Source organism: Poecile atricapillus, chromosome 23 (assembly GCF_030490865.1).
Source record: "Poecile atricapillus isolate bPoeAtr1 chromosome 23, bPoeAtr1.hap1, whole genome shotgun sequence".
NCBI lineage: Eukaryota > Metazoa > Chordata > Aves > Passeriformes > Paridae > Poecile > Poecile atricapillus.
The window spans coordinates 4,745,806-4,772,882 of record NC_081271.1 but is presented as its reverse complement, the minus strand read 5'-3'; the positions used below and the strand labels follow the sequence as shown (position 1 = coordinate 4,772,882).

General features: G+C 49.9%; 2 protein-coding genes across 6 annotated transcripts; both read left to right on the top strand.

Annotated features, from left to right (window-relative positions):
- Positions 1-25: 25 nt before the first annotated feature.
- Positions 26-7,587, top strand: AP4B1 (adaptor related protein complex 4 subunit beta 1). Of its 4 annotated transcripts, XM_058855927.1 has the most exons (11): positions 26-257; positions 328-552; positions 628-758; positions 1,547-1,694; positions 2,326-2,822; positions 3,503-3,586; positions 3,982-4,095; positions 4,510-4,613; positions 4,785-4,992; positions 5,533-5,817; positions 6,246-7,587. In XM_058855927.1, the coding sequence occupies exons 1-11, from the start codon at positions 145-147 to the stop codon at positions 6,719-6,721; spliced, it is 2,385 nt and encodes a 794-aa protein (XP_058711910.1). In that variant the 5' UTR covers positions 26-144; the 3' UTR covers positions 6,722-7,587. The 4 variants fall into 4 exon arrangements, with proteins under 4 accessions (XP_058711910.1, XP_058711912.1, XP_058711911.1 ...); XM_058855929.1 differs by lacking the exon at positions 328-552; XM_058855928.1 differs by lacking the exon at positions 3,982-4,095.
- A 1,023-nt stretch (positions 7,588-8,610) lies between these two features.
- Positions 8,611-26,593, top strand: PTPN22 (protein tyrosine phosphatase non-receptor type 22). 2 transcript variants are annotated; one of them, XM_058856149.1, is made up of 21 exons: positions 8,611-8,827; positions 11,672-11,780; positions 12,736-12,812; positions 13,747-13,842; positions 14,251-14,289; positions 14,689-14,760; positions 14,838-14,897; positions 15,281-15,423; positions 16,190-16,256; positions 17,223-17,300; positions 17,827-17,919; positions 19,241-19,317; positions 20,249-20,925; positions 21,949-22,038; positions 22,169-22,299; positions 23,280-23,307; positions 23,688-23,768; positions 24,063-24,166; positions 24,817-24,847; positions 25,613-25,690; positions 25,996-26,593. In XM_058856149.1, exons 1-21 carry the CDS (start codon positions 8,636-8,638, stop codon positions 26,058-26,060), a joined length of 2,388 nt encoding a protein of 795 aa, XP_058712132.1. In that variant the 5' UTR covers positions 8,611-8,635; the 3' UTR covers positions 26,061-26,593. The 2 variants fall into 2 exon arrangements, with proteins under 2 accessions (XP_058712132.1, XP_058712133.1); XM_058856150.1 differs by lacking the exons at positions 14,689-14,760; positions 14,838-14,897; positions 15,281-15,423; positions 16,190-16,256.
- Positions 26,594-27,077: the final 484 nt, after the last annotated feature.

The window sequence follows — 27,077 nt, the reverse complement described above, 5'->3', positions numbered from 1 at the left end:
GGGCGGAGCGGCACCGGGAACGGGACTGGGGTCGGGGCCTGGGAGTAGGGCTGGGACCGGGACTGCATCCTGGGATCGGGACGGGGACTTGGGACTGCGACTGGCACCGGCTCCTAGCACTCGGAGCGGGAACGGCGCGGGGCCATGCCGTACCTGGGCGGCGAGGAGGCGCAGCGGGAGCTCCGCCGGGCGCTGTCGAACCCGCACGTGCAGGCGGACCCGGCGCGGTATCGCGGCGCCGTGCTGCGCGTGATCCGGTATGGCGGGCGGGTCGGGCGGGGGGCGTGGGGCCGGGCCGCGCCGCGCTGAGCCCCGTGCCCGCCGCAGGCTAATGGCGCAGGGCGTCGACGTGTCGGGGCTGTTCCCGGAGATGGTGAAGGCGGGCGCGGTGCCGGACGTGGTGCAGAAGAAGCTGGTGTCCTTCTACGTGCGCTCCCAGGCCCCGCGGCAGCCGCAGCTGGCGCTGCTCGCCGTCAACTCCCTGCGCAAGGACTGCGCGCACCCCAGCCCGGCCGTGAGGGGGCTCGCCCTGCGCACCATGTGCGGCCTCAGGTGCGGCGGGGCCCGGGGCACCGCGGGCTGTCCCCGGCCGCGGTGCCCCGCTGACGTCCGGCTGCCCTCCCGCAGGATGCCCGGGATCCAGGAGTACCTGCAGCAGCCCCTCGTGAGCGGGCTGAGGGACAAGGCGTCCTACGTACGCAGGGTGGCCGTGCTGGGCTGTGCCAAGATGGTGAAGCTGCAGGGGGACTGCGAAGTGGGTGAGTGGGTGCCGGCCGTGGGGCTGGGGGTGCCGGCCGTGGGGCTGGGGACGCGCAGGTGCTGTGTTCGTGATGTACGTTCAGATTTTAGGGCTCTCCTGGGCTCCTGCGCTGCCCCTGTGTTGTCGTGGCTGCAGGGCAGAAAGAGAGGGAAAGTGGAGGGTAATTAATGAAAGACTGAGAAATTTTGGATTGTTCAGCCTGGAGAGGAGAAAGCTCCGGGGAGACCTGATTGTGGCCTTCCAGTACCTGAAGGGAGCCTGTAAGAGAGATAGAGAGGGACTTCGGAGAAGGGTGTGGAGTGACAGGACAAGGGGGAGCGGCTTTAAACTGAAAGAGAGCAGGTTTAGGGTATTGGGAAGGAATTGTTCCCTGTGAGGTTGGGGAGGCCCTGGCACAAGTTGCCCAGAGCACCTGTGGCTGCCCCTGGATCCCTGGAAGTGTCCAAGGCCAGGTTGCACAGGGCTTGGAGCAGCCTGGGATAGTGGAAAGTGTCCCTGCCCATGGCAGGAGTGGCACTGGATGAGTTTTAAAGTCCATTCCAACCCATAACGTTCTATGACTTAGTGATACAATGATTTTCTTTCATCCCCAGTCTCTGATCAGCCAGGGGTCACTGTGACCCACACAAGACCCTCAGGGAAAAGCTGTGCCAAGGGCAGGTGTTCTTGCAGTGCTTGAAGTTTTGTTGATCCAGTTCAAGCCACGTCTTTTTTTTTGTGATAAATACAGTGATTCAACTGCAGTGTGGCAGTAGATCTTGATGGCAGGAGCTCTGTGCTTTGCAGATGGTGCTCTGGTGAACGAGCTCTACAGTTTGCTTCGTGACCAGGACCCCATTGTGGTAGTGAACTGTCTGAGGGCCTTGGAAGAGATCCTGAAGAAGGAGGGAGGTGTTGTCATCAACAAACCCATTGCCCATCATCTCCTCAACAGGTTTGTTTTTTTTGGTATTAAGATAGTACTGGAAGCTTCTCTCTTGTTCTCATGTTTTCCATGCAGAGGCAGTTTCTCGGGGGACATAACCTACCTCTCTCCTACCCAAAGATGGAGGTGGCCATCCTAAGATAAACTAAACCACTTCAGGCTAGTGTCTTAAGAGAAATCTGGGATGCCCAGCTCTTCTGGGCAGTCTTTGCCTCAGCTGATGGTTTGGTTTGTAATTGTAGGTTAATGTGATTAGACTTTTGGGATTTTTATAGTGATAATACACATGATATATCTGTGGGACAGGTATGTTCTAGTGTGTCTCTCCAGATCCACTGAAAGATATATAGCTGTCGTGCTTCAAGAAATCAGTTTTTCTGCAGGTAATTCTACCTGATGTAGGAAAAGAGGGGTATTGCTCTGCCCAGATGGTTCTTCTCAGTGTTGCTGCCTGGTCTAAACACCAGCAAAAGTGCACATGACTGATACTGAATTAATAACCAGGCAGTTCTCTCATGGTAAAACTGTTGGAGACGGTTGTCTGCTTGGTTGGGAGCAGAGGCCATAAAGAAGCTGGAGGCTGAGGCCTCTGCACAGATGTTCCTGCTCTCCCTGACTCATGCCCCTGTGCTTCTGGCAGGATGCCTGACCTGGATCAGTGGGGGCAGAGTGAGGTGCTCACCTTCCTGCTGCGCTACAAACCCCGCAGCGAGGACGAGCTCTTCGACATCCTCAACCTGCTCGATGGCTACCTCAAGAGCAGCAGCCCCAGCGTTGTGATGGCAGCCACCAAGCTGTTCCTGGTGCTGGCCAGGGAGTACCCAGATGTGCAGACAGATGTGCTGGTGCGGGTGAAGGGCCCACTGCTGTCTGTCTGCACCTCGGAGAGCAGGGAGCTCTGCTTCACCGCACTCTGCCATGTGCGCCAGATCCTCAGGACCCTGCCCGGCCACTTCAGCAGCCACTACAAAAAGTTCTTCTGCTCCTACTCAGAGCCCCACTATATCAAATGCCAGAAGATGGAGGTGCTATGTGAGCTGGTGAATGATGAAAATGTGCAGCAGGTTCTGGAGGAGTTGAAGGGTTACTGCACTGACGTGTCAGTGGAGCTGGCGCAGGGAGCGATCTTTGCCATAGGTGAGAGCTGTACCTTGGCTTGGCTGCAGCCCTGGGCCTTTCAGAGGGGCTGTTCTCTGCTGAGGGGTACCTGGGCAAGCAGCAAGTCACTGCCCTGTGCTGCAGCAGCACAGACTCTAACCTGCCCAGGAGTGGTTTGTGTCAGTGTTTCTGAAGCACTGATTATTTCAGAAGTCCTAGCATTGAGCTGCTTCAGGTTGTGCAGAAAGTCCTTGAATCTTATGCTGTGAGGAGATGCTCTAGAGAAAATGTGTCATTTCATCTTGTTAATGAGCCTTAGAGTGTTCAGTGCAGCTGTGCAGGTGTGGAGGAGCTCTAATACCTGCTTGTTCTTTGAGTTGTGGGGGCAGAGCTAAGGTGATAGTTTTGGTTTTGTGAGCTTTAAAAATAGGTGAATTATGACAGTATTCATAAGGACAAAACTGGGGATGGTAAAATGCCTTTTTTATTGTATTACATTTAAGGAAAGTTCAGAAATCTTCTGAGGCATGGCCTCAAAGAAAAGAACATGTCCCTGGTGTGGAGAACAAGCTCATTTGGCCACACTTTCAGAAATGGTAGTCAGAAGGGAAAGGAGAGAGACTTTCTTTAAAGAGAGCTTGTGATGAGTAGCTGCGCTCATTATTCCTGTTTCACTCTGATAGAAGGTTGATTTTTATGTCTATTTGGCATCCTTGCAGCCAATATTGCCAGGACATACACAGAGCAGTGTGTGGGGATTCTGACAGAGCTTCTGGGGCTTCAGCAGGAGCACATCACCTCAGGTAACCATTGCAGATTGCTGCCTGCTTTGTGCTCTCAGGAGGTGCCCTTGCTGGGGCTCGTGATCCCAAACTCAACACCCTCAAAGGCACTTGGCTTTCAGTTTAATTGGTACCTTCAGGTAGAAGTTTTCCAGGTGGGTTGAGGGGTATAAAGTGTGTTCCTTCTGCAGGAACTGCTCTCTGTGGGAAAGGGGAAGATGGTTGTAGCTGTGTTTGTGCTTCTTTCTGGCTGCCACCTGCTGACTCAGGGAGTGAGTGGCTCAGCAGAGACATTTTACTGTCTGTTTGAGAGCCAAGATGATTAATAGATCTTTTGAATCTCTGTGATTTCTGTTCCTCACATAATGGTCTGATTCAGTTGTACCCAAGCTTCCTTTATTCTCTTCTGCCCTCAGATCCACCTTCACATCACTGCTGTTCCTGCTGCTCTCTTTTAACTGGTCTTGCTCTCAGGTTTGAAAACCACACAGCTTGCACTCAGCTGTTGAATTCCATTTCAGGAGCTGTTGGTGTGTCTGAGTGAGCAGAAAAACCCTTAAAGTTTTGACCTAAAGTTCACGAGCCTCATTTTGAATCGGGGTCAGCTTTAATTTGTCATTCTAACCTCATGTGTCTGAAGCATCGTGAGTCAGAGACTTTTTGAAGGCTGGCAGTGGCCAGAAGAGAGGCTACTCTCCAGCAGAGGAACAATCTGAGATATCAGTGCTTTATTTTAGACCTGGTGCAGCTTTACTCTGACAAATGCAATGTCATGGGATTGGGAAGGAGGGTGCCTCAAATCACAGTCACAGGCAGGGCACTGACCCTCCTGGCTGAGATTTGCAAAGCTTCTTGAGTGGGGAGGGGGCAGTTGAAATGATTTATTTTTTCCCCCTAATGGTTTTTATAACTTTGGGGATGCTGGTGACTTGTTTTTCTCGCAGCTGTGGTCCGTGCTTTCCGAGACCTGGCCTGGCTGTGTCCCCAGTGCACAGATGCCGTGTGCCAGGCACTGCCTGGCTGTGAGGACACCATCCAGGACAGCGAGGTGAGGTGACAGTGCTCGGGGGAGGATGGACAAGGACTGTTAATCTTCCTTTTGCCTGGAGATTGGGGGCAAAACTCATAAATCCTCAGATTTGTTCTCCCAAGTGTGCTAATTTCATGCCAGCATGTGGCACACAGCAGCTGTTTGCTGGTGTTCCTGTGGTTCCTTTAGGGCAAGCAAGCGCTGGTCTGGCTCCTGGGCACACATGGGGAGAAGATCCCCAATGCTCCCTATGTCTTGGAGGACTTTGTGGAGAATGTGAAGTCTGAGACATTCCCAGCAGTGAAGATGGAGCTCCTGACGGCACTGCTGCGGCTCTTCCTGGCCCGGCCCGCCGAGTGCCAGGACATGTTGGGCAGGCTGCTCTACTACTGCATTGGTGGGTTCCCTGTGTCCTCACAGGCTTTGGGACCTGCTCTGGCTGTGTCCCCAGGCTTTGTCAGCATCTCAGATGCTCTGATGCCTTTGAGGAGGCCATCCAGGCTGGCAGGGACAGGTGGTTCCATGCCTTAGGCAGCTGCCTGGCCCCTGGCTGGCTGGTGGATGTGGAGTTACAGAGTCATGGAATGGTTTGGTTGGGAAGGGACCTTAAAGATCATCCAGTTCCACCCCCTGTCCTGAGCAGGGACACCTTCCCTGTCCAGCCTGGCTTTGGACACTTCCAGGGATCCAGGGGCAGCCACAGCTTCTCTGGGCAGCCTGTGCCAGGGCCTTTCCACCCTCACAGGGAACAATTCCTTCCCAATATCCCAGCCAATCCTGCCTTCTGTTAGTTTTAAAACATCCCCTCTTGTCCTTTCACTGTCTGCCTGTAAGCAGGCTTGCATTGTATCCCTGAAAGTCTGTTTTTGATGATTGTCAGTACTCTGGGGAAATGTGGCTGGTAGGATTCTCCATGAATTGCATCTCTGATTCCCAGAGGAGGAGCAGGACATGGCCGTGCGGGACCGTGGGCTGTTCTACTATCGCCTTCTGCAGTCTGGGGTGGAGGAAGTGAAGCGGGTCCTGTGCAGCCCCAAGTCTGACCCCTCCCTGGGGCTCCTGGGGGACCAGAGCAAGCAGCCTGTCAATGCCTGGGCTTGGGAGTTCAACACTCTGGCCACAGTTTATGGCAGAGAGCGCTGGGCTCTCGCCACTGCTCAGCAGCCTGTGGAACCCTCTTACTCTTGCTCGCCTTATGCTGACTCCAGGAACAGAGACACAGGTAAACCTGCCTCACCTTCCTCTGGGAGCCATTCTCCCCTTGCCAGCAGATCACAGAATCCCAGAATGGTTTGTGTTGGAAGGAGCCCTGAAATTCTTCTCGTTCCACTCGTGCCATGGGCAGGGAACTTCCACTGTCCCAGGCTGCTCCAAGTCCTGTCCAACCTGGCCTGGAACACTTCCAGGGAACCAGGGGCAGCCATAGCTGCTCTGGGCGGCCAGGATGTTCTCCTGTGGGTTTGTTTGGAAGAATGTCAGAGTGCTTTGGGAATTTGGTGTTCTGATCACCTTGTGCAGTGTGTGGCTGGTCCCTCACTAGCCCAGGGAATGCTGCAGGTGGCACTGGGATTCCAGCCTTCCTCTGCTCCATCAGATGGGCTTTGTGGAGCTGGGAGTTGCATCTCATATGTGTTTGTGCTTTCATTTCAGAGTCACTGGTTTCTGAAGGGACTAAGGAAGTCCTTGAGGTTCACCCTGGTACTCCAGTGTCTGAAGGGAATAAAGAACTCCTCAAGGCTCATCCTGATGCAGGCAGCCTAAGCTTGATTCCTAATGTTTCCCTGACTGCAGAACAGTTTGAGAAGACCTGGCTGAGCCTGGACACGAGCTGCCAGCTCTCTCTGCCCTGGTGTGGGCTTGTCCATGCAGACACCATCCAGACAGCCCTTCGTGTTGTGCACATCCAGACCATTGCCATGAGCAAAGCTGGAGCCCAGCCCTGGAAAGCTTATCTGAGTGCCCAGCATGACTCGGGCTGCCTCTTCCTTACAGAGCTCCTGCATGAGGCAGCAGATTCAGAGCTGCAGATTTCGGTGAAGCAAAATGAAGCAAAGCCAGAGGCTCTTCAGTCCTTCATCTCAACCTTGAGGACAGTCCTGGAGGCGGTGGCTGGACTGGAGTCTTGACTGGTCCCTGCTCCCAGCAGGATGTGTGCTCAGGGCACAGGAAAAGTTGATTTCTCTGGCTTCTTTTGCCATACCCAGTGCTGGTTTGGTAGTTTGAAACTGCACAGTTTCCAGTTTACCTGGAAAGCTCGGGTGGTGTGGGGGAAGCTGGGGCTGGGGAACAGGGCAGGGTGAAGAGTCTGCCTTCCCCCTGGGCTGGGGAAAGGACAGGGTCACTCTGGTGTGAATCACATGACTGCTGGCATCTGTGGGGGTTGTCATGAGGCACAAATGTCACTGATGGAACCAGAACTGAGCAGAATCCAGGGGTATGCTTTGGAGAGTTTTTTTCCTGAGAATTATAAATAATTAAACCAAACAAAACAAAACGCCAGAGGCACCAGGACTCTGCCACTTATCTCACACTAAGAGGATCAGTACAGTGAGGAGAGAATATTTCATTCTGGGCTCCCTTTACATTTATTTTAATTTGCTGTCTGACTTTAGTAGTAGCTTCACTTGGGGGTGAAGAGAGCTCTGCTGTGCCAGAGGAGGGTAGGCTCACTGGAACCAGCATGGTCCACTTCCAAGAGACCGGTTTTTAGTTCAAATGTGTTACTGAGGTGAGAATTGCCCTCTCTGAAGTTCCCCCCAGCTCCCTGTGCTCTTGCCAGAATCCTGCAGTGAGATTGACCTAACAGGGCTTTAGGTACTCTGTGAGGAGCACAAGCTTTTTTTGACCCTATTCTGCCTGATTTCTTGTAATTTTTGATTTGTTTGAATGACGTGATTGGCCCTCAAATGGCACTATGCCTTCTGTGCACTTCACTGAAACCCTGTCACTGTTAGACAGACTTCTGCTTTTCCTAATAAAAATGTGAATCCTGCTTGGCTGATTTCTGGAGTTTCTTGTTCCTTCAGCCCTCAGGGCTGTGGATGGAGTGGTGTGATCACTGCTGTGGATCAGGGCAGCTCTGCAGCCCAGCTTCTGTCTCCAACAGGGCTTTTCTCTCTCACCTTCCTTGAAGCAAAGCTTTAAGGAGCGACTGGGCAATAATTAGTCTCAAATGCCAAATTAATGTAAAGGGTGAACCTGCAGGTGAACTCAAAGCTGTAGTGGGGCTCCTGTTAACAGTTCCCACAGCTGTGTTGTGTCCCTGTCTTCAGGGAGAGCTGCACTGGAGCATTGGCATTATGCAGTTTTCAGGGAAAAGTAGCTGAGAACTTGGCAGTCCATCATTTACTCTGCTGTGGCCACACCAAGACTTCTATAATCTGCTGGAGTCAGGTGTGATTGTCTCTTTTGGCAAAAGCAATGAGAATGGCTGGAAGAGTTGACCTGAAGCACATGGAGGGTTTTTCTCTGGAAGTCACACAGTCCAGGGCAGTAGCACCTCTTTGGGTGTCAGCATCTGCCTGAAGGATTTTTTCAAAGTGTTTTACAGCTGATGTGGAAAACAGACTAGAACTTCCATTCCTGGAAAGTGTCCAAGGCTGGGTTGGATGGGGCATGGAGCAACCTGGGATAGTGAAAGGTGTCCGTGCTTATTGAGATGAGCTTTAAGGTCCCTTCCAACCCAAACCATTCTGGGATTCTACATTAAAAGCATGAAGGGGAACTGTGGCTTTTCCATGCTGTTTTATGGACTCTTACAGTCACACTCCAGGTTTGAAGCCCTCCTGGTGAAGCACAGCCCCTTGGGATTTGAATGCTCCACAGTTGCCCTCTGGCAGTGGTGGCTGGGCACGGTGCTGAAGGAATTGGGTGGTGGGGGGTTTGGACAGGTGTCCAACATGTCCCTACCCTTGTCCTCGGTGCTGCCCACCCTGTGCCAAGTGGGGCTGGTTTGAGCAGAGGGTGCCAGCGCCCCATGCCATGTGTTGTGTTGTTTGGCCAGGATTATCTGCTACGCACTAATTTCCTTTGGGGCTGTGATGAAGTCAGAAAACCACAGGCAGCACTCCCCAGCGGCACCTTCCGCCGCAGATCACTTGACATGTCCCTTCCCAGGAGGGCCAGGCCAGGCACGCTCCGGCACCATGGACCAAAGGGGGATCCTGCTACAGAACCTGGAAAGGGCCCAAGGCAAGAAGCTCAGCCGAGGAGAGTTTGCAGAGGAGTTTTTGGTGAGTTCACTCAAGGCTTGGCTCAGTGTTTCAGCTCATTACGGAGGGAATCACTCGGTCACCTCTCAAACCTGTGACAGTGAGATTTTCTAGGAGTTTTATAGCAGACACACACAAGTTAACTGGGCTAAGAGGAATGTGAAGACATGATAGGAATTTAATAGTTTGTATTTGAACTGTTTGCTTTTTAACTAATTACTCGAGTGCTTCCTGTTTTCTGCTGGGCGAATGTGCTTGTTGGGACATGGTTTCACTTTGCCTGGTAATAGAACTGGGGGGACAGGGAGGAATATGGAGCCTCTGGCCCTTCTCCCCCCTGTTAGACCAGTGGCACACGAGTTCCTGCCAGGGATCTCCGGTTTTGCCTTGACTCAGCTTGTCCTTGTTTCTCTAGAGCACAGGCTGCCCAAGGCAGCTGTGGGTGCCTTGTCCCTGGAAGTGTCCAAATCCATGCTGGACAGGGCTTGGAACAACCTGTGATAGCAGCAGGTGTCCCTGCCCATGGCAGAGGGTGGAATGAGATGAGCTTTAAGGTCCCTTCCAACCCAAACCGTTCTGGGATCTGGGATCTGTGTGCTCTACATCCAGCAGTGCTCCTGGCCCCTCCTGGAAACTACTTTCATTTTCCCTCAAGTCAAAAGTTGCACAAAATGCTGATGGCTCCCACCAGCCCCTGTGTTCTTCATTGCCCTGAATTTGTGAGCTCTCTGATGTATTTTTTGGTTTGGGTGTCAGGGTGAGGCTCAGATGCCAATGCATCACTTCATGGCTAAAGCTGGTGGCTGGAGGTGGCTCTTGGTGTATCATCTGGAGGCCGGTGGCTCTGACAGGCTGTCTGGGCTGCTCTGAGGGGCAGTGACATTGCCCAGCTTTCACAGACATAGGGAAGGGTAAAACTGGTACCTCTGTGAGATCTGAGATGTGTCAAACACTGGACTGACCCTGCAGTGGGCTCTGGGCTACTGAGGGGTCTCCATGAGCTCCAGCCCTGCTCCATTGTACCAGCAAAATCTGGCACTTCAAATGCTTGGGGAAAGCTGAGTGCTTGGTTTCCAGGTGTCTGGGGTGGAGGGAAGTGATTCATCTCAGCCTGCAGTGACAATCTGTTGTTCCATGGAACAAAGCTCTGTCACAGCCTGCTGAGTTTCCCCTCTCTGCCGGGGTGTCTGTGTGTGTGAGGCTCTGAGCCCTGGTGCTCAGGCTGGCTCCAGCAGCCCAATGTATTAATTTCTGATCAAAATGGCACGTGGAAATGGTCAAGGCTGCATTTCCACTTGTATGGGATAAGATCTTCTCAGAGTGATCTGATTTGCAGCCACTTTTGCAAGGCGGTGGCCTCAGCAGGACACCATGTTGGCTTCTGTTTCCAAATGTGATAGAAATATTCAGTGCCATTCCTCCACTCCAATTTCTGCCCTCTCCTTGTGGGACCAAGCATTTGTACAGGCAAATTGTGGTGATGTTACTATAAATGATAGGGGTTTTGTTAGAGTCCCCTTCTTCCCACTGTGCAGTCTCACAGCTGCACCCTGCCCAGGCTCCCCAGGGAATGGGCACAGTCCCGAGGCTGGCAGATCTCCAGGAGCATTTGGACAACGCTCTCAGACACGGTGGGATTTTGGGATGTCTGTGCAAGGCCAGGAGTTGGACTCAATGATTCTTGTGGGTCCCTTCTAGCTCAGGATGTTCCGTGGTTCTGTGGTTCTCACTTCCTTTGTCACACCTCGGCATTTCCCAAGCGGTTTAGTGTCCAATTATTCAGGGACTGAAAACTCAAGATGATTCAGGGCCTTGGTTCTGGGAAGACTGGCTTTAAGATGGAGCAATGCCCCTTCCATGAAATCTTTCCCTGCAAGCTGGGGGTGCACTGGAAGGAGGAAGGGGAGGATGTGACCAACACCAGAATTGCTCAGAAGGTTGCAGGGATGTGGAGGCTACAAAATCCACCCTGCTCCCCTAATTTCTATCCCATTGTGTCTGCCCCATGTTCTTAATTAATAGAGACTGGACATATGGACTATCCTGTGCCTCCTGTACCTCCTCCCTCACTCATTCCATCAGATCTCGTTTAACTCCTAGGGTATTGGGGCTGAATTTGGTGTTTTAAAACTGCACTTTAATATTAAAACCAAAAAAATATGAAAGAAAATATACAGCAAGAATGGTGCTTCTGAAACTGCTGGCAACAAATAGAGTGTGTTATTTAGGAGCTAGTGACAGTGAAATAAAATTCTATGCTTTGCTAGGAGAGAGATGCTTTAACTCTCCATGAGTGCTGCATCCTTGCCCTGAAAATGAAAGAGATGAGAGATTTGCAGCCCTAAGGATCTGTCCCAGGACTCCTCCCTATTCTTTCATCAGTCCATGGAGCCACTCTGCTCCAGTTGCTTGTGACTTGAGCATCGCTACTTCCAGCAGACAGGAGCATCTCCACCAAAGTGAGAAAAATCAATAGATTTACCTGTCTTTTCTGGTATCATTTGCTGAAGGTGCTTTGACGTTGTCACTCCTCTGATCTGGGTGCCATTTGTACTCAGAGTGGTTCCCCTGGGCCTCACTCACTTGTGAAGGCTTCGCTTCACTTGTGAAGTGAGTGTGCCACTTCACAAGCCGGCGTGTGGGCACTGCCTCAGCACACACTTTCCACTGTTCAGAAGCCTGTGATGGGGCTCTCAGGTGGTTCTGCCTCTATTCTTGTTCTGAGCAAAGCCACTCAGGAAAGAATTAATGATGCCGGCCTTGCTTTATGGTAGCAAACGTGACCCCTCGAGACCTTTGTGAGCTCTCTAGTAGTGCGCTGGCTGTAGCACGTCTGCTGTAATTTGTTCCACTCTTTTATCACAGAAGCTGAAGAGACAGTCAACAAAGTACAGATCGGATAAAATCTACCCTACAGCAGCGTCTGAGCAGCCAGAGAATGTCAAGAAGAACAGATACAAGGACATCTTACCTTGTAGGTTGGAAATGGCACATGTTCCTACTCAGCCTTTTGTTTTTCTTGCTTTTCTTATTCTCATCCTCTGGTGCCTGTCTGCACCATTGTTGTATGTGAGCATCTCACTGTTGTCTGTTGGCTTTGAGTCCTGCTGTTCAGATTTAGTCCTTTGGCTGCAGCAGTGCCTGCTCTGGAAGACTTTGGCACGTATCAACACTATCGGGCACATGGTGGGATTTTGGGGATGTCCTGTGCAGGGATGGGAGTTGGACTCAATGATCCTTGTGGGTCCTTTCCAGCTCAGGATATTCTGTGATATTTCTACACATAGAAGAACTTCTGTTCACTAGGAAACACATCCTCAAGTGATTATCCTTGCGAGCTTTCTGTTAGCACTGCAACCACTTGCATACAATGGCCTTTGGACAGCAATGTCTCCGTGATGCACAAAGCAGACAACAGGCAAACCCTGGTTTGGCTTGGCTTGGTGCAGTGGTCCCCAAAGGACCCTGGAACAGGGTCAGAGCAGACTGTCTCTTTCGTCCATTCCAACTTGGAAAATAAAGTAAATCACAGAGTTGGAAGTTGGAAAAGAACTCCAAGATCGAGTCCAGCTTTAAACCTTTGTATCAAACCCCACAGACCTGGTTTGAGCCTAGGGTGCAGTGAGGTGGTTTTGGGCTTGGTGTGCTGCATGGTCAGGGGGGATCAGCATTGCACTGGGGTAGTGGCAGCACCTGCAGCTCTCTCCCAAAACCTCCCTCACTCTCCAAAAGGATCTTGTCCTGATCCTCTGTGTGTGTAGGCAGCAGGGCTGTGGGAGGTGTGGGAGGGACATCAGCTGCTTGCACAGCCACCCACCCGCCCTGGAGGAGCTCTCTGACCTGAGCGCTCCCCAAAGCCCCTTGTGCTGCCCTCCACGGGCTCAGTGACCATGAAGGACAGACATTGACTGCTTCCCCTGCTTTTGCAGTTGACCACAGCAGAGTGGAGCTGTCCCTGATTACATCGGACACAGATTCTCATTACATCAATGCCAGCTTCATAAAGGTTTGCCTCTTTTGTGGCATTTTGTCCTGCAAAGGTGTTGGTGGTGCCAGGAGGAGCGGGTCAGGGGCTCTGGTGAACCAAAGGGCTCTGCAGCAGTTTCTGGGCTGTGCTCAAGGATAACTGATGGGAGATGAGAGAGCCCTCCAGAGCTCCCCGTGCAGCACAGAGGCACCGGACTATGGGGAGAGGGGCGTACTCGTGCCGGGGTGGAATAGTCTGTGGTTCACAGCCCCAACTTCCTCATTGCCGCTGCTGCTTTTGGTGGGTGACAGTGGTGCAAAACTGCCTGTGGCCAGAGTCACCTGGGCTGCAGCCAGTGCAGAGGCAGGAAGCCTTGCAGAGCTGCACGGCTGGGACCAGCTGCTGGGGCGAGCAACGTGGAAGATCAGTGTGGGACAGTGCTCCATCTGCAGCTGCACAAGTTTTGGGACTGTCCTGGGCCTACAACCCTTCTCTGACAGACAGATAGATGATTGATTGATTGATTGATTGATTCATTCATTCATTCATTCATTCATTCATTCATTCATTCATTGAAGGTTCCCTTCATTCTCCATGGCAGTGACCAGTGACCCAGGGCTCTGTGTAACCTGCCTGCAGAAGAATAGACCTTCCCAACAGCTCACAGCTCATAGCTCATTCTTTGGCCATCAGCAACAGAGCTGTGGCCACATCACCTCCAAGCTCCCAGAGACACTGTAAGAACTGGTGCTGGTCTCTGGGAGGAGATCCCAGCTCAGTCCCAGCTCCCCAGCTAGGCCCTGTCTTTGGTTTGCACACCACTGCTTGAGTTAATGTATGTGCCCAAAATTCAGCTATATGAAAAAAGTCCTTAATGGCCTTGCTGACAGAAGTAAATTCAGAGAGGGGAATGACTTTATTTCTGCTGGTGAACTGTGCACAGATGCGTCCATGTCTCATTTGAATGTTCCAGGGTGTCTATGGGCCAAGAGCATACATTGCAACCCAGGGTCCTCTCCCCACTACTGTCACTGACTTTTGGAGGATGATTTGGGAGTATGAAGTCCTGGTAAGGTGCAGATTTATATTTAAATATAAATTTCATATATCCTTTTATTTTTAAGGAAAGCTGTCCTTACAGCCAGAAGTCCACTGTGGGCCAGTGGGAGTGTCAAGGTTTCACTGCAGATGTTGTATGTGTCCCGCATCTCTCCTGTCAGCCTCCCCCAGCTCATGCCAGGGCAGGAGTCTGCAGGAGTCTGCTGGTGGCTGTCTCTGCGTTTGGGCTCTGGCTGAGGATGATGTGCCAGGCTGTGGATGATGTCCCAGTGTGACTTGTCTGGCAGTTGGGGCTCAGGGGAAGGCAGTCCACAGAGTTTTTTTATCACTGATAAGTACTCACAAGAGATGAGTTTAATTTTGCTGCCTGGATAAAAAACTCATGTTCAGACTTTTCTAATGAATCTCCTTCCTGCAGGTCGTGGTCATGGCTTGTATGGAGTTTGAAATGGGGAAGGTGAGTAGCGTGTCACAGATGGCCTCAAGTGCCAGGGCAGGGTGAGAGATGCAGATTTTCATTAAATCCCATTAGTGTCTGTTTGATATAAGCTGGTTTTTGGGTCTCCAGCTGCAAATGTCCCTGCCCATGGGTGAAATGAGATGATCTTTAAGGTCCCTTCCAACCCAAACCAGTCTCTGATTACATGAAATTCTTTAGCCTTTTCTGGTAGCATAGGGAATCTATCTGGAAAGGGAAAACCAGCAGTGGCAGCTTCAAGGAAAGGGAGGCTGGAGCTGGACAGCAGCAAGAGCTGAACCTCTTCCCAGCATGAATTTTGTCCTGAAAACTGGAAAAGGACGCTGGCACAGCTGGGCCAGTGGGGAATAACCAAACACATCCTGCTTGTTCCAACAGAAAAAATGTGAGCGGTACTGGGCAGAGGTGGACGGCTCCCCCCTGCACTGTGGCCCTTTCTCCATCACCTGTGTGAGTGCAGCACCTTAGCACCTTGTCCCACCCCAGGGCACCCACAGAAAATCTGACTCTGACTCCTTCTTCTGCAGGAGGCTGAGGAGAAGAGGAATGAGTATGTGATTAGAACTTTAAAGGTGACCCTGAATGAGGTAAGGAGGAAAGGTCACGGCAGAAAATGTACCTGGGCTGGCTTTGTTTTATAAATAATATATTAAAATATGGTACATTTTGTGCAGAAAATTTTACATTGCTCAGGCTACTGAATTAGATTTGACAGCAGTTGAGGGAACAAAGGAAGTAAAAAATTTATTAACTCAGACCTCAGTTTGTGGAAGTGTTTGTCAGTCATGGCAAATCAGACTCTGGGTAAGTGAGGCCAAGAACGTCTTAAAACAGCTCCTGCAGTAAAACCAACTGCAAACTTCTGTTCTGCCCTTTGCCAGCTGGTGCAATGGGAGCTGGGATGGAGCAGAAATCCAGCTCCCCTTGCCATGCTGACATCCCAGACCCTGCCACTGCTCTTCTCCTGCAGGCAACCCGCACCATCTACCACTTCCACTACAAAAACTGGCCGGACCACCATGTCCCCTCATCCATCGAGCCCATCCTGGAGCTCGTCAGGGACATTCGCTGCTACCAGCCCGATGACAGGGTCCCTGTCTGCATCCACTGCAGGTGGGTGACCTGGCTGCCAGCAGGGAAGGGCTGCTGGCCCCCAGACCCCTGTGCTCCCACGTCCTGAGGGGTCACAGGGCAAGGAGGTTGGCCAAGCCCATAGCCAAGCTCCTCTTACAGGGCAAAGGGTGCCTCTGAGGACAACCAGCATGGCCAGGGGAAAGGGAAGGAGGCAGCAGCAACAGAATCACAGAACCATGCAATTGTTTAGGTTGGGAAAGTCCCTTAAGAGGGTCGAGTCCAACCATTCACCCAGCACTGCCAAGGCCACCACTAAACCATGTCCTGAAGTGCCACATCTACACATCCTTTCACTGGTGACTTCAACACTGCCCTGGACAGCCTGTGCCAGTGCTTGACAATGCTTTTGGTATAGAAATTTTCCCTAATATGCAATCTCAAGCTCCCCTGGAGCAACCTGAGGCCATTTCCCCTTGTCCTGTCTCTTGTTAGAGGAGACCAATACCTGGCTGGCTACACCCTCCTGTCAGGGAGCTGTAGAAAGTGAGAATATCTGGACCAGAGACCACCACCACTGGGCATGTCCACGTGTGCTGGTCACCACAGGAGGACTGAGACCTGTCCTCAGGGGATAAGCTGTGCCTCCCAACCCTGGGCAGCCCTGCATGGGCTGAAGCTGCAGCATCCTGCAGGTCTGCAGGCTGTGTGTGGCATGGCAGGGTCACAGGTGGCTGTGGGTCTTCTCCAAACATCCCTGTCAGAAAACACAGCATGCCCACCCCGTGCCCTGCGGCTGTCGTTGCAGTGCTGGCTGTGGCAGAACTGGCGTCATCTGCGCCATCGACTACACCCAGAGGCTGCTGAAGGACGGGGTGAGTGCCAGCCCCTTGCTGCCTCCAATGGCACCTGCACCCCCCTGTCCCTCCCCAGACTTCCCTCTGCCTTTCGCCCCCTCTGACTGCACTCAGGTGGGTTTCAGGTGGGTTTCAGGTACATGGAAGCTCCCCAGTGGCTGAAGTGCGGGTTCCCCATTCCCAGTTTGTGCCACTCCTCTCTCTTTAGGCACTGACAGCTTCACACCAGTGGGGCAAAATCCCCCCTCCACTGCTGCCCTCAGCTCACAGCACCTGGGCCTGTGCTGACCTTCATTATCCAATACATCTTTGCTATCTACATTTGTCTCTCCACACTCACACATCAGAAGTTCAGTGTTTCCGAACCACCCCCTTGCTTTACTCTGACTCTCCAGTAATGGTACAGGCAGTAATCCCTAGGACTCAGAGGAGAGCCTGCTGTCTTCTGTTCTACAGTTCCCTGAACCCATCCAGCTGGGAAATCCGTGCCACGTCCTTCGTGCTGCCCACTGCTGTTATAAAAAGGGTATTTTGTGTGGAGTGTGAGACAGGAGGGAGGAGGATGGTTTGTAATAAATTAAGTAGCACTTTAAGCGGGTGCTTTGTTAGAAATTATTGCAGTTGCAGGCCTGAATTTCAGACAGTGCTCTGAACTGCATCAGGACTTGGAAAATTTGTGGAATTAGACCTGTCTGTATTTTTTTTGTCAGAGAAATCATAGAAATCATGGAAAGATTTGGGTTGGAAGGATCTTTAATTCCAGCCCCCTGCCATGGGCAGGGGTACCTTCCACTATCCCAGGTGGCTCCAAGCCCCATCCAGCCTGGCCTTAGGACACTTCCAAGGATGGAGCAGCCACAGCTGCTCTGAGCAACCTGTGCCAGAGCCTCCCCACCCTCACAGGGAAGAATTCCTTCCCAATATTAAATCTAAATCTCTCCTCCTTTAGTTTAAAACCATTTTGTTTTTTCTCTTTCTCACCAGATTGTTCCAATGAACTTCAGTGTTTTCAGTCTGATCCAGGAAATGCGCACACAAAGACCTTGCATAGTGCAGACCAAGGCATGTTTGGGGAATGTCATCAGCTGGTCCTTGCTGGGACCTCACCTTTTCCCATGAGGGTTCACAGCAGGGAGACCCAGAGCAGTGGTGCTGGTGGGAGCTGGGGTGTGGAGCTGTTGTGCAAAATCTCTTTCCTGAACAGAACAATGATTTGGCAGAAATTAATTTGAGAGCTGAGAGTTTCCTTGTGGACAGCTGGGCCAGTGCTCACAGTGTGATTTATTGTGCACTTACACTGTGAAACCAGGGACTATCCAGGCAATAAAGTGGGAACTTTTCTCAGCTGCACCAGACTGAAGAGGAAGCTCAATGCAGAACAGCATGGTTTGCAAACCCAAAACCCCCCCAAATGCTTCAGTGTGAACACTGTGAGAGTTGTGGGTTCTGCCTCTTCTCAGAATCCACACCCTGCCAAAGGACAGGAAAGGCCACATCTCTCTGGGGTGATGCTTGCTTGGTAAGATGTGGCCACTTACAGGTCCCACTGGTGCTGGCTGTCACATTTTTTTGCCTGTCTGGAATGCAGGAGCAGTATGAGCTGGTTTACGATGCGGTGATTGAGCTCTTCAAAAGGCAGATTCAAGCACTGGATGCCCAGAAAGATTCTGCTGCTTCACAGGTAAAAGTCCCAGGACAAACTCCCTGCCTCTTGCAGCCTGGGGACTCCAGCTCTAACCTCAATTCCTGCTGCAGACCTGGGATGAATTCTATATTTTCTGCTCCCCTTGATACCCAAACTGAGTCTCTTTTGATGTTAACTCATGAATTCAGGTCTTCCCCTAAATGTGCAATGCTCATCACAAACAAGACCCAGATTTTCTTCAGTCTCAAAACCATTTTCTATTTTCTATATATTTTTACCATTGTTTAATGTAAGAGGGAAGAAAACAGCACAAATTTTCTATCATGACTGATTTCCATGGGGATGTGCTAGTGAAACTTGTCTTCATGGAGTGCTTGCAAGCTGTTGAGGGATTTTCAGACCAGGTTGGGAAGCTTGGGATCACAAGGCAGTGAGGCTAAAAGTGTTAACACATGTGTGCTAGTGAGGGAATCAGCACTACAGCCTGTCTGTTGGAGGGCATAGGGGGAAATATCTCGTGAAAAAAACATGGCAAAGTCTCACAAATCTGTTATACCTCTGAGGAAAAGAAATGTGGTCTTGGTGTGAAGTTGCATAATAACAGGAATAGCCAAAACATCTCTGGTTGAGGTTTTCTTTGCTCTTGCTGTTCTGTGACTGCTGACATGAGCCTCACTGGCTCAAATCCAGGAAAGTAAATGCATCACAGAAAAGCCTGGAAGGTCACAGTGAGCTCATTTTGTCAGAAACTTTAAAGAATTGGGAAGGGAATCCTGCAATGGGACTTATGCCTCAGTTTTGCCATAGGATTTGCAGGACATTCCAAGCCAGAGCTGAGTGAGAAAATAACTGGGAAAAGCCTTTTTGAACTAGGTAAGGACAGTCTGGGAGCAAAGGTCACAGAGGGCTGGGTTGACACAAAGTGCAGAGGACGTTTCAAGTCAGGATGTGGTTTTGTAGCTCTTGCTCAAACCTCTTGGCCCCCTAAACCTCCTTGTCCTCTGAGGACACTGTGCAGAGCTCTGGGATGGCCATGAGCTGGTGTCATGAGCAAAACCATCACCTAGCTTGCCCAGTGTGGGTTCCTGAAGGCAGAGTGTCTGCACAGGCTGCCTGCCAGCTGTTTGGCACAGCTGGATGGTTGTAGGGCTCACTGTACTCCCATTTCAGAAAGGTGCTGGCAGGAGTTGCTCTTCAGGAAGTTCTGTCTGCAGTTTTCAGCTCCACCTTGGTGTCATTTCTCAAGTACTTTAGTAATTTGAAGTATTTGGCAAAAATCACTGCTCCTGAAGCAGTGTGTTGGTGTTCTTTGCATTCTGCCTCCTCACCCTTGTTTGCAAACATTTCCTTTCCCTAGGAAGGAGCAGGGCACCCTGTAGCCAAGCCAGTCCTGACTCCAGTGGAAGACATTTACGGCCTGAGTTTACTCACCTGGTAAGGCCTCAGCACAAGTATCCCTGGTTGGTATTTGCAGTCACCCACACGATTTCAGAGAGATTAACTTTTTGATGTGTGCTTTGGAACACTTAAGCTCTCAGGATCTGCTGCCTCCCTTGAGTCCCACTTTGACTCAATGTTTGTTCCTAACATAATTCATGGAATCATAAAGGTTGGAAAAGTTCTCTAAGACCACTGAGCACAACCATTAACCCAGCACTGCCAGGTCCAACACTAAACCATGTCCCCAAGTGCCACATCTAAATGTTTTTTGAACACTCACAGATGATGTTTCCACCACTTCCCTGGGCAGCCTGTTGCAATGCCTGATCACCCCCTCGGTGAAGAAACTTTTCTTAATTTCCTATAATTCCTGCTTTTCCCACTGATGTGTCCCAGCCTCTTCCCTGTGCCATTATCTGTCCCCTTGTTCTGCCCTGGGCTTTGTGTCACACAGTGCTTCACACAAACTGAAAACAGTAGAGAACAGTAGAAAAACATCTCATGAACACACAGGCTGGGTCATCCCAGCCTTCTGCCTGGCATGGAATGTCCCTGCACTGGTCCCATCTTCCATCTGCACATTCCACTCCAGTGTCCCTTGCTGCAGGAATAGCAATCCTGAGGATCCAGCTTCCCAATACCAGCAGCTTCCAAAGCTGTGGATATGTTTAGGACGGCAGTGCTTTCTGTAAATAATTTTGCTTTTTGGTTCAGTTTGCTGGCATAAAGGGGCCTCCTTTGTTCACCATTTAACAGTGTTGAAATGGAGCACAGTCCTTCCCTGTGCTCCTTGCTTGAAGCTGGGCTGCGCATTCCTGAGGGAATTGATCCTGGGAGCAGTGCTGTGGGCTCTGTTAGTGGGCTAACATTTTCTGAGCCCTCCATGGCTTTGACCCCAGACCACTTTGTTGTGCTTTTACTGCAGCTCGGAGCGAGAGGAGCAGGCTCAGCAGCAGGATGGGCATCGACAGCTCCGGCCAGTGGCACAGAGCAAAGCATCCCTGGCCTCACTGTGTGCCCCCAGAGCACACAGCTCTGCCCAGGGAGTGCCCCCCATCAGACAGGCCATCTCCTTCGGTGCTCTGAACTCCATCAGCTGTAGGCAGGCAGCTGCCGGGGATGCCCCTCAGAAACACTGCAGCTGGGAGCTGGAGCTGGAGCCAAAGGGAGCAGGAGGGAGGGGGCCTGGTGCCAAAGCCCCTCTGGCATGGCCTGTAGCACTGGGGCAGCAGGGAGAAGGCTGGGAATGGGATGCAGGGGATGCCAAGCCTGTTTGGAGTCCACAGTGGCCAAAAGCCACCCGCTCGAGCTTCCAGGGTGGGTTTTCCCCTGTGGACCTGAACCCCTTCAGAGAAGCAGCAGATGCCCCCCCAGGCCACAGGAACAAGGGGCAGTGCCCTCACCCTTACCTGTGCTCAGCAGAAGACCCCTACTTCTTATCACTCTCTCCAGACGAGCCTGTGTCCCCCATGTTCCCCTTTCTGGAGGGACAGGATGAGCTCCTCCCTTCATGCTCTGCCAGTGCCCCGCTACAGCCCAGCACAGTCAGCTCCCCATCATCCCATCATGCTCCCCAGAACCAGGAGAGGATCTTCCCCTCAGGTAAGTGCTACTGGGACAAGGGGACATGGGGGACCAGGTCATTCTGGACTGGGGTGTGCTGGAGGGAGTGGTCAGTGTGGTCATCTGGTGGCCAGGCAGGGCTGTAGCTGCTCCTCAGGGCTGGGCTCTCATGGGAGCTGAGGGAGCAACTGGTTTCATCTCCACACTCTTTTCATTCTGCCTGAATTTTTTTCCCCACAAACATTTTTAGAGCAGCGTAATTTTGGTGTTTGCATTACACAGCTGCTCTGAACCACTGTGTCAGCTCAGAACAGCTCTCACAGGGAGGCAGGGATGGTGCTGACCAATTCCAACAACCAGGGTGCTCCAAAAAGCATTCAGAAAGCTCCCAGAAATGGTTTTCTCTGAGGATCTAGTTTTCAGGTCAAACCCCACTCTTTGCTGCAGAGTGTCATGCGGGGGACACTGAAATCTCACCGAGATTGAGAGATCCAGGGCTTCAGGGGCCCTGAGCAACCTGGGTGACACCCCTGCCCATGGTGGGGGTGTTGGATCTCAGTGGTTTTTAAGGTCCCTTCCAACCCAACCCATTCAATGATTCCATGATTCAACACAAGTGTTTTGCCCAGATCTGTAGCCTTAAATCCATCACCTGTCATAAAAAGAAGGTGGAATTATTCCTTGTTCTGGTTAGTCCTGGTGCAATTTCCTATTGTGCACAGCTTTGGCACTTGCTCCACTTTGTCCTGCCCAGGCCCCTCAGCATTCAATGTCACAAAGACATGCTCGTTGTCCCAGTGCCCTTGGGAAGTGCTGGGAGCTGCAGCCCGAGCCAAGCAGCAGCAGAACCCCCAGCTGTGTGCCTGGCTCTGTGCTGGCTTACGCTCATTTTCCTTGTGCCATTGGTGCTGGCAATTATTTGGATGTCAAACCACAGTTTAGAGGTGTTTAACTGTAATCTCTGGTGCGTGACAGGGCAGGAGCAGCCTCCTTCCCTACACAGGTCTGTGGTCCCCCTTATGTCCTGCCATACCAGTAACCTGTCTGTGTCTCTCCAATCAGCCCCCCTGCCACAGCCTGATGATGATGATGATGCTCCTCCACCCCTGCCCCAGCGCACCCCCGAGTCCTTCATTGTGGCCAGTGAGTTGGGTGAGTGATTAACAATAAATGTGGGTCTGAGCAGCACTGAGGGCTCATCCAACGTCAAGGTGGTTCCATAGCATCTGGCAGTATCTGGGATGAGGAATGATCAATTTCTCTGGTGTTCAATTGCTTCTAGGGCAATTTCATCAGGCCACTTTGGATTTCCAGCTTCCAGACAGAAATCCAAATATTGGAACGTCCTGGGAATGGAGTGGCGAGTCTTACTCAGAGGGGTTTCATGACCCTGTGAGACTGAGACCATGTAAGGTAACTAAGTGGCTTTTTACCTCTTTTCTGGCACTATTCCTATGCCAATCTCCTTACTACATTTCCTTCTGTTGCCCCTGAAGATGAATAGATCACACGGACATAGGTTGAGGTGTGGTGAAAGAAGAGAGAGTTTATTTTTCCTCCCAGGATTTATAGGCTTCTGACCACGGCCAGGGATTGGATGGTCAGGATAACACTTTCTCACTGCACTGGCCATGAGAGATGCCCATCACAGGATGTATAACAGAAGGAATGTACAGATATCTATGTTTACAGTTACTGTCCTGGGAAAGTCCTTAGAAAACCATGTCAGCAAGCTCAGAAGCTGAGTTTTCAGGGCGACATCCTTCTGTGAGAAAATCTCTAGTTTTGGTACTTTGTACTTGCCATGAGCTATTTCATAGAATCACAGAATCATGGGATGGTTTGGGTTGGAAGGGACTCTTAAGAGAATCCCATTCCACTCCCCCTGCCATGGACAGGGACACCTTCCACTAAACCAGGTTGCTCCAAACCTTGTCCAACCTGGTGTTGAACACTTGCAGGGATTTCAGGACTTGGGTTTGGAAAGAAGACATGGCCTCAGTCTAGACCCTTCTCATCAACATCTACTTTACTCCAAACATTATTTTTTGGGATTCTAAGACCAGTACAGGGTAATAAACATATTGTCCCTCATTTAGAGAAGGATAACAAAGACAGGACATTAGTGTTCTGCTGAGCTTCACACAGCCCTGTGGAATGAACAGGAGCTGAAGAAAATTTAGGCATCTCTTGATCATCCCATAGCTGAGTGACAGCTCTGTGAAGTGGAAGAATGAGGCACAAGTCTGCCTTCCTTTCCACAAGCACGGAGGTGTATGTGGGAGGGTGTTTGCACATCACATCCTTTCCTTGTCTTCTCTGGCTTCCTTGTGTGCAAGAAAATAACATTTGGATGTGTGAATTTTAAATACCTGCCTTGTTTTTTTTTCCAGAGTGTGAAGCTTTGGAGCCCACAAACAGGTATAAGTTTAACACTGGGATAATCTTTGGAATTAAGACCTGCTTTTTTTCTGAAACTGCTTTATTTAGTGAATGTGTTTAGGATCTGTGCCCAGTGCAAAGGAAATTGTTGTTAAATAGTTTTGCAACTAAATAGTTCTAACCAGAAGTAGACACTTCTGCAACCAAATGAACTGGTAGTTTATCAGCTCCTGACTCATCCTGTACATGAGGATGTTCCTTGCAGCCTCCTCTTTGTCTGCATGTTGTGTGTCTCCTTTGAGACAACTGAGATAAACTGGTTGCTTCTAATATATATATATATATATTTTGTTTGTTTGTTTGTTTGTTTGTTTTATTTTAAAGCTAGGTAACCAACTCTTTTATCTTTGCTTTCTCAGAGACAATCCAGGATCCCTCTAATTCTCCTCCTCCGCTTCCTGAAAGAACCCCGGAGTCATTTGTTCTCGCTGAGGCAGCAAGTAAGTGCTGAGCTCTTTTTTCAGGATGTAACTGAGGTTTTACACTCACACCTAAAGCTGTAGGTCTCTGAGAGCATGGCCCACTTTATTCAAAGCATTACCAGGTAGTGCTTCAGCACTTCCCTGCAGGACAGTTCAGCAAACATAACAAAAATAAACACAAGTAGGGAACCTGCAGAAAATTTCTGGAAGTGCTGCATTAGAGGAGATGAAAAGCAACACCAAAGCACTAGGAAAAAAGCAGGAGGATTTGTGAATGACCACTGAAAACGTACGCATGATGTATGTTCCCAGGTCTGCAGCCTACTGCAAGAAACTCCTCGACTCCTGCGGGTTTGGAGAACAAGGGCTCAGAAACATCATCCAAAGAACTCATGAAATGCTTCAGGAGGAGCAAGGTAAAAGAAACAAGAGGTGTGGAAACCGTTAGAGGGAGAGAGAAGAGCTCTGGCCCAGCCAGTGCTGCTCTCTCACTGGTCACTGGGAGAACAGGGCCTGCTTCGAGAGTGCTTGTGTTTAGGGCAAGAAAACAAGAGTAATAAAAATCTTCTGGTGTACAACTGCAAACACCAACCCTGTCTGCACTGGGAACAGGGTAGGCCAGCCCTGCCCGTGCCAGTGGTTGTGCCTTGGCATTCCACCCACCTGCAGTGCCAGTTCTGCTGGGAAGGAGTTGCTCCAGTGGAGCCTGAGACTGTCCTACAAGGACAGAACCATGGCCAGACTCCTCTTGTTGAGCCTCCTGTTAATTATCCTCGTGAGATTGTACTGTTATGGTGGAACAGAAAAGTGCTTGAGGAAAACAGCAAGCAAAATAAAAACTGGAAGCATTTGGGATGACAAGGGAAAAGCCAAAGACAGTGGCACAAAGTTTGCTTTTTATGAAATGATACTTGTGCATTTGTCAGTGAATTCCCACAGTAGCTGATCGATTTATACATGTACCTTTATCAGTGTTTTTATGTGCACAAATTCCCTTTACCACAGTAGCTGATCCACTGCTTCACATATTTTTTCCAGCTAGCTTTTTTCCTTTTTTTTTTTACAGAGCTTGAAAATATTGAAAAATGTGAGAAAAAGTAAGTCATTCAGGCTAATATCTTTCCAACAGATTTAAGCAAGTATTTAAAGTATTTAAAGTATTTAAATGTGTGGGATGGAAATACCAAGCACCTGAACTTTTCCAATGTGAAATTCCCTGCAGTTTGGAGTGGGACACACAGAGCTGTGCAGCTGAGCACCTTCTTACCTGGAGAGCTGTAGCTGTTGTAGGAATGTCATAAGGATTCTGTGCAGCCCTTTGGGGACAAATTATCGAATTCTTCAGGTCATTCAAACCTGTGTTGCAGGACCCTACAAATAGGAGATTTGGGTGCTGGGAGAATGTGAGCCCCAGCCGAGATTCTGACCAGGCTATTAGAAGCATAAATAAGGAATCTCTCACTCAAATCCCTTTCAACTAAAATTGAAATGCTCATCTTGAAAACAGGACTGCTGAAAACAGGACTGCTAAAAACAATTTGAAGTACTTCTGAGCAAATGTTTTCTCAGCAGGTCTTGCTGCAGTAGTAAATCCACTCCTTGTAAATATGGGATTGCACAAATTAAGGAAGGAATTTTCCCCTGTGAGGGTGGAGAGGCCCTGGCACAGGTGCCCTGAGAAGCTGTGGCTGCCCCTGGATCCCTGGCAGTGTCCAAGGCCAGGTTGGACAGGGCTTGGTGCTGGTTTAATGATTGGACTTGATCTTAGAGCCCTTTTCCAGCCTAAAGAATTCCATAATTCCACAAGTTCAGCTCTGGAATTACCAGTGACAAACTGCTCCAGTCTCATTTTTTATTTCTAGGCATTTGCAGTCCATCTTCACTGACAAAATCATCAGAACCTGCCCCGACAAACTCTCCGAGGTCTTTCCTTAACTTTGGTATGTTTTTCTTTTTGTGTTTTGGTAGGAAGAACCTGGTTCTTGGAAGTCTAAATGCCAGGCAGAACACTTACAAATGACAAATATTTCAAACAATGCTCACTGGGTTTTACATATTTAGTTTTTACACATTTACAACTTTATTTGCAACTACAGGATGTTGCTTTTCTGTCATATCTTAAAGCTTGGGAAAGATCTGAAATTATAAGTATTTTTAATTCCTGTGTTATTTTAAGGGATTACATAATCAGCATCTGTAACATACAGAATTTGTTGCATTAAAAATATATATAATTTCTTCCTAGGCTTTGCAAATCGATTTTCAAAACCTAAAGGACCAAGAAATCCACCCCCAGCATGGAATATTTAGATGTATTCTATAGACTTGGTGTTGCAGATTTGTGAAGTCATCCTGAAATTCTTAGAATGCCCATCCCAGTGAAGCTTCCACCAAAATAAACACATCCAAAGCTGTTACACGGTATTGGCATCTCAGGCACTACTTGCACATTCACTGAACTTAAAACTGGAGTGTTAAAGTCAAAAACGTAAAAGTACCAGCCACTTCAGTTAATTCACAATGGGATGGAAGGTATACAAGTTTTGGAATACAAGTTTTATCCTAGGGAGAGACATATTTTTGTCATGTTTTGGAATGTAATCACTTCAAAAGGATGGATTTGAGCATAAACTGATGATGGGACCCCGTGACAACTATGGAATGATCTGGAAAGCCAACGGAGCACAGTGAGGCGGATCAAGACCCTCTCTCACATTTTTATGTGTATTGTAATCAAAGACACTGAAATGTTTACATTACTTGGACTAAGAGGGAATTAGCATCCCAAATTTTAGAAATAAGCGCCTTTTTTCCCCATCCGAGCAAATAAGAGCATTTGTTTGGATTTTGGGGCAATAATACTTATGATGGTGATTGATCCCATAGAAACAAAACCAGTGTAAGGACCACACAATTGGTTGACCCAGCTGCTCTTCTACCTGGGGAAAAAAAAAAATCCCAAAACACCACGACAGCAAGCAAAATACTACTGTATTTTAAAAACAATGTTGTTTTTAAGGATTTGTTATTTTCCAGCACAGAATTTCAGGTGGGAATAGGAAAGACAAGACTTCTCACCAGATTCCATCAAAGTGGAATTTGGGGAATTTGGTCAAGAACAATCTGCTGACCACTGCTGGAATGGAAAACTCAGCTGGCTTAAAAATGGGGGAGTACCCAATATTGCCTTTTTTATTACTGTAGTCATGGGTTTTCTTAACAGCAGAAACCAGTGAAAGCCTTTACCCAAATTATATTCCTGTTTCTCGCAGGCTGGACACGGTTTGGAGCAACCTGGTGTAGTGGAAGGTGCCCTAGCCCATGGCA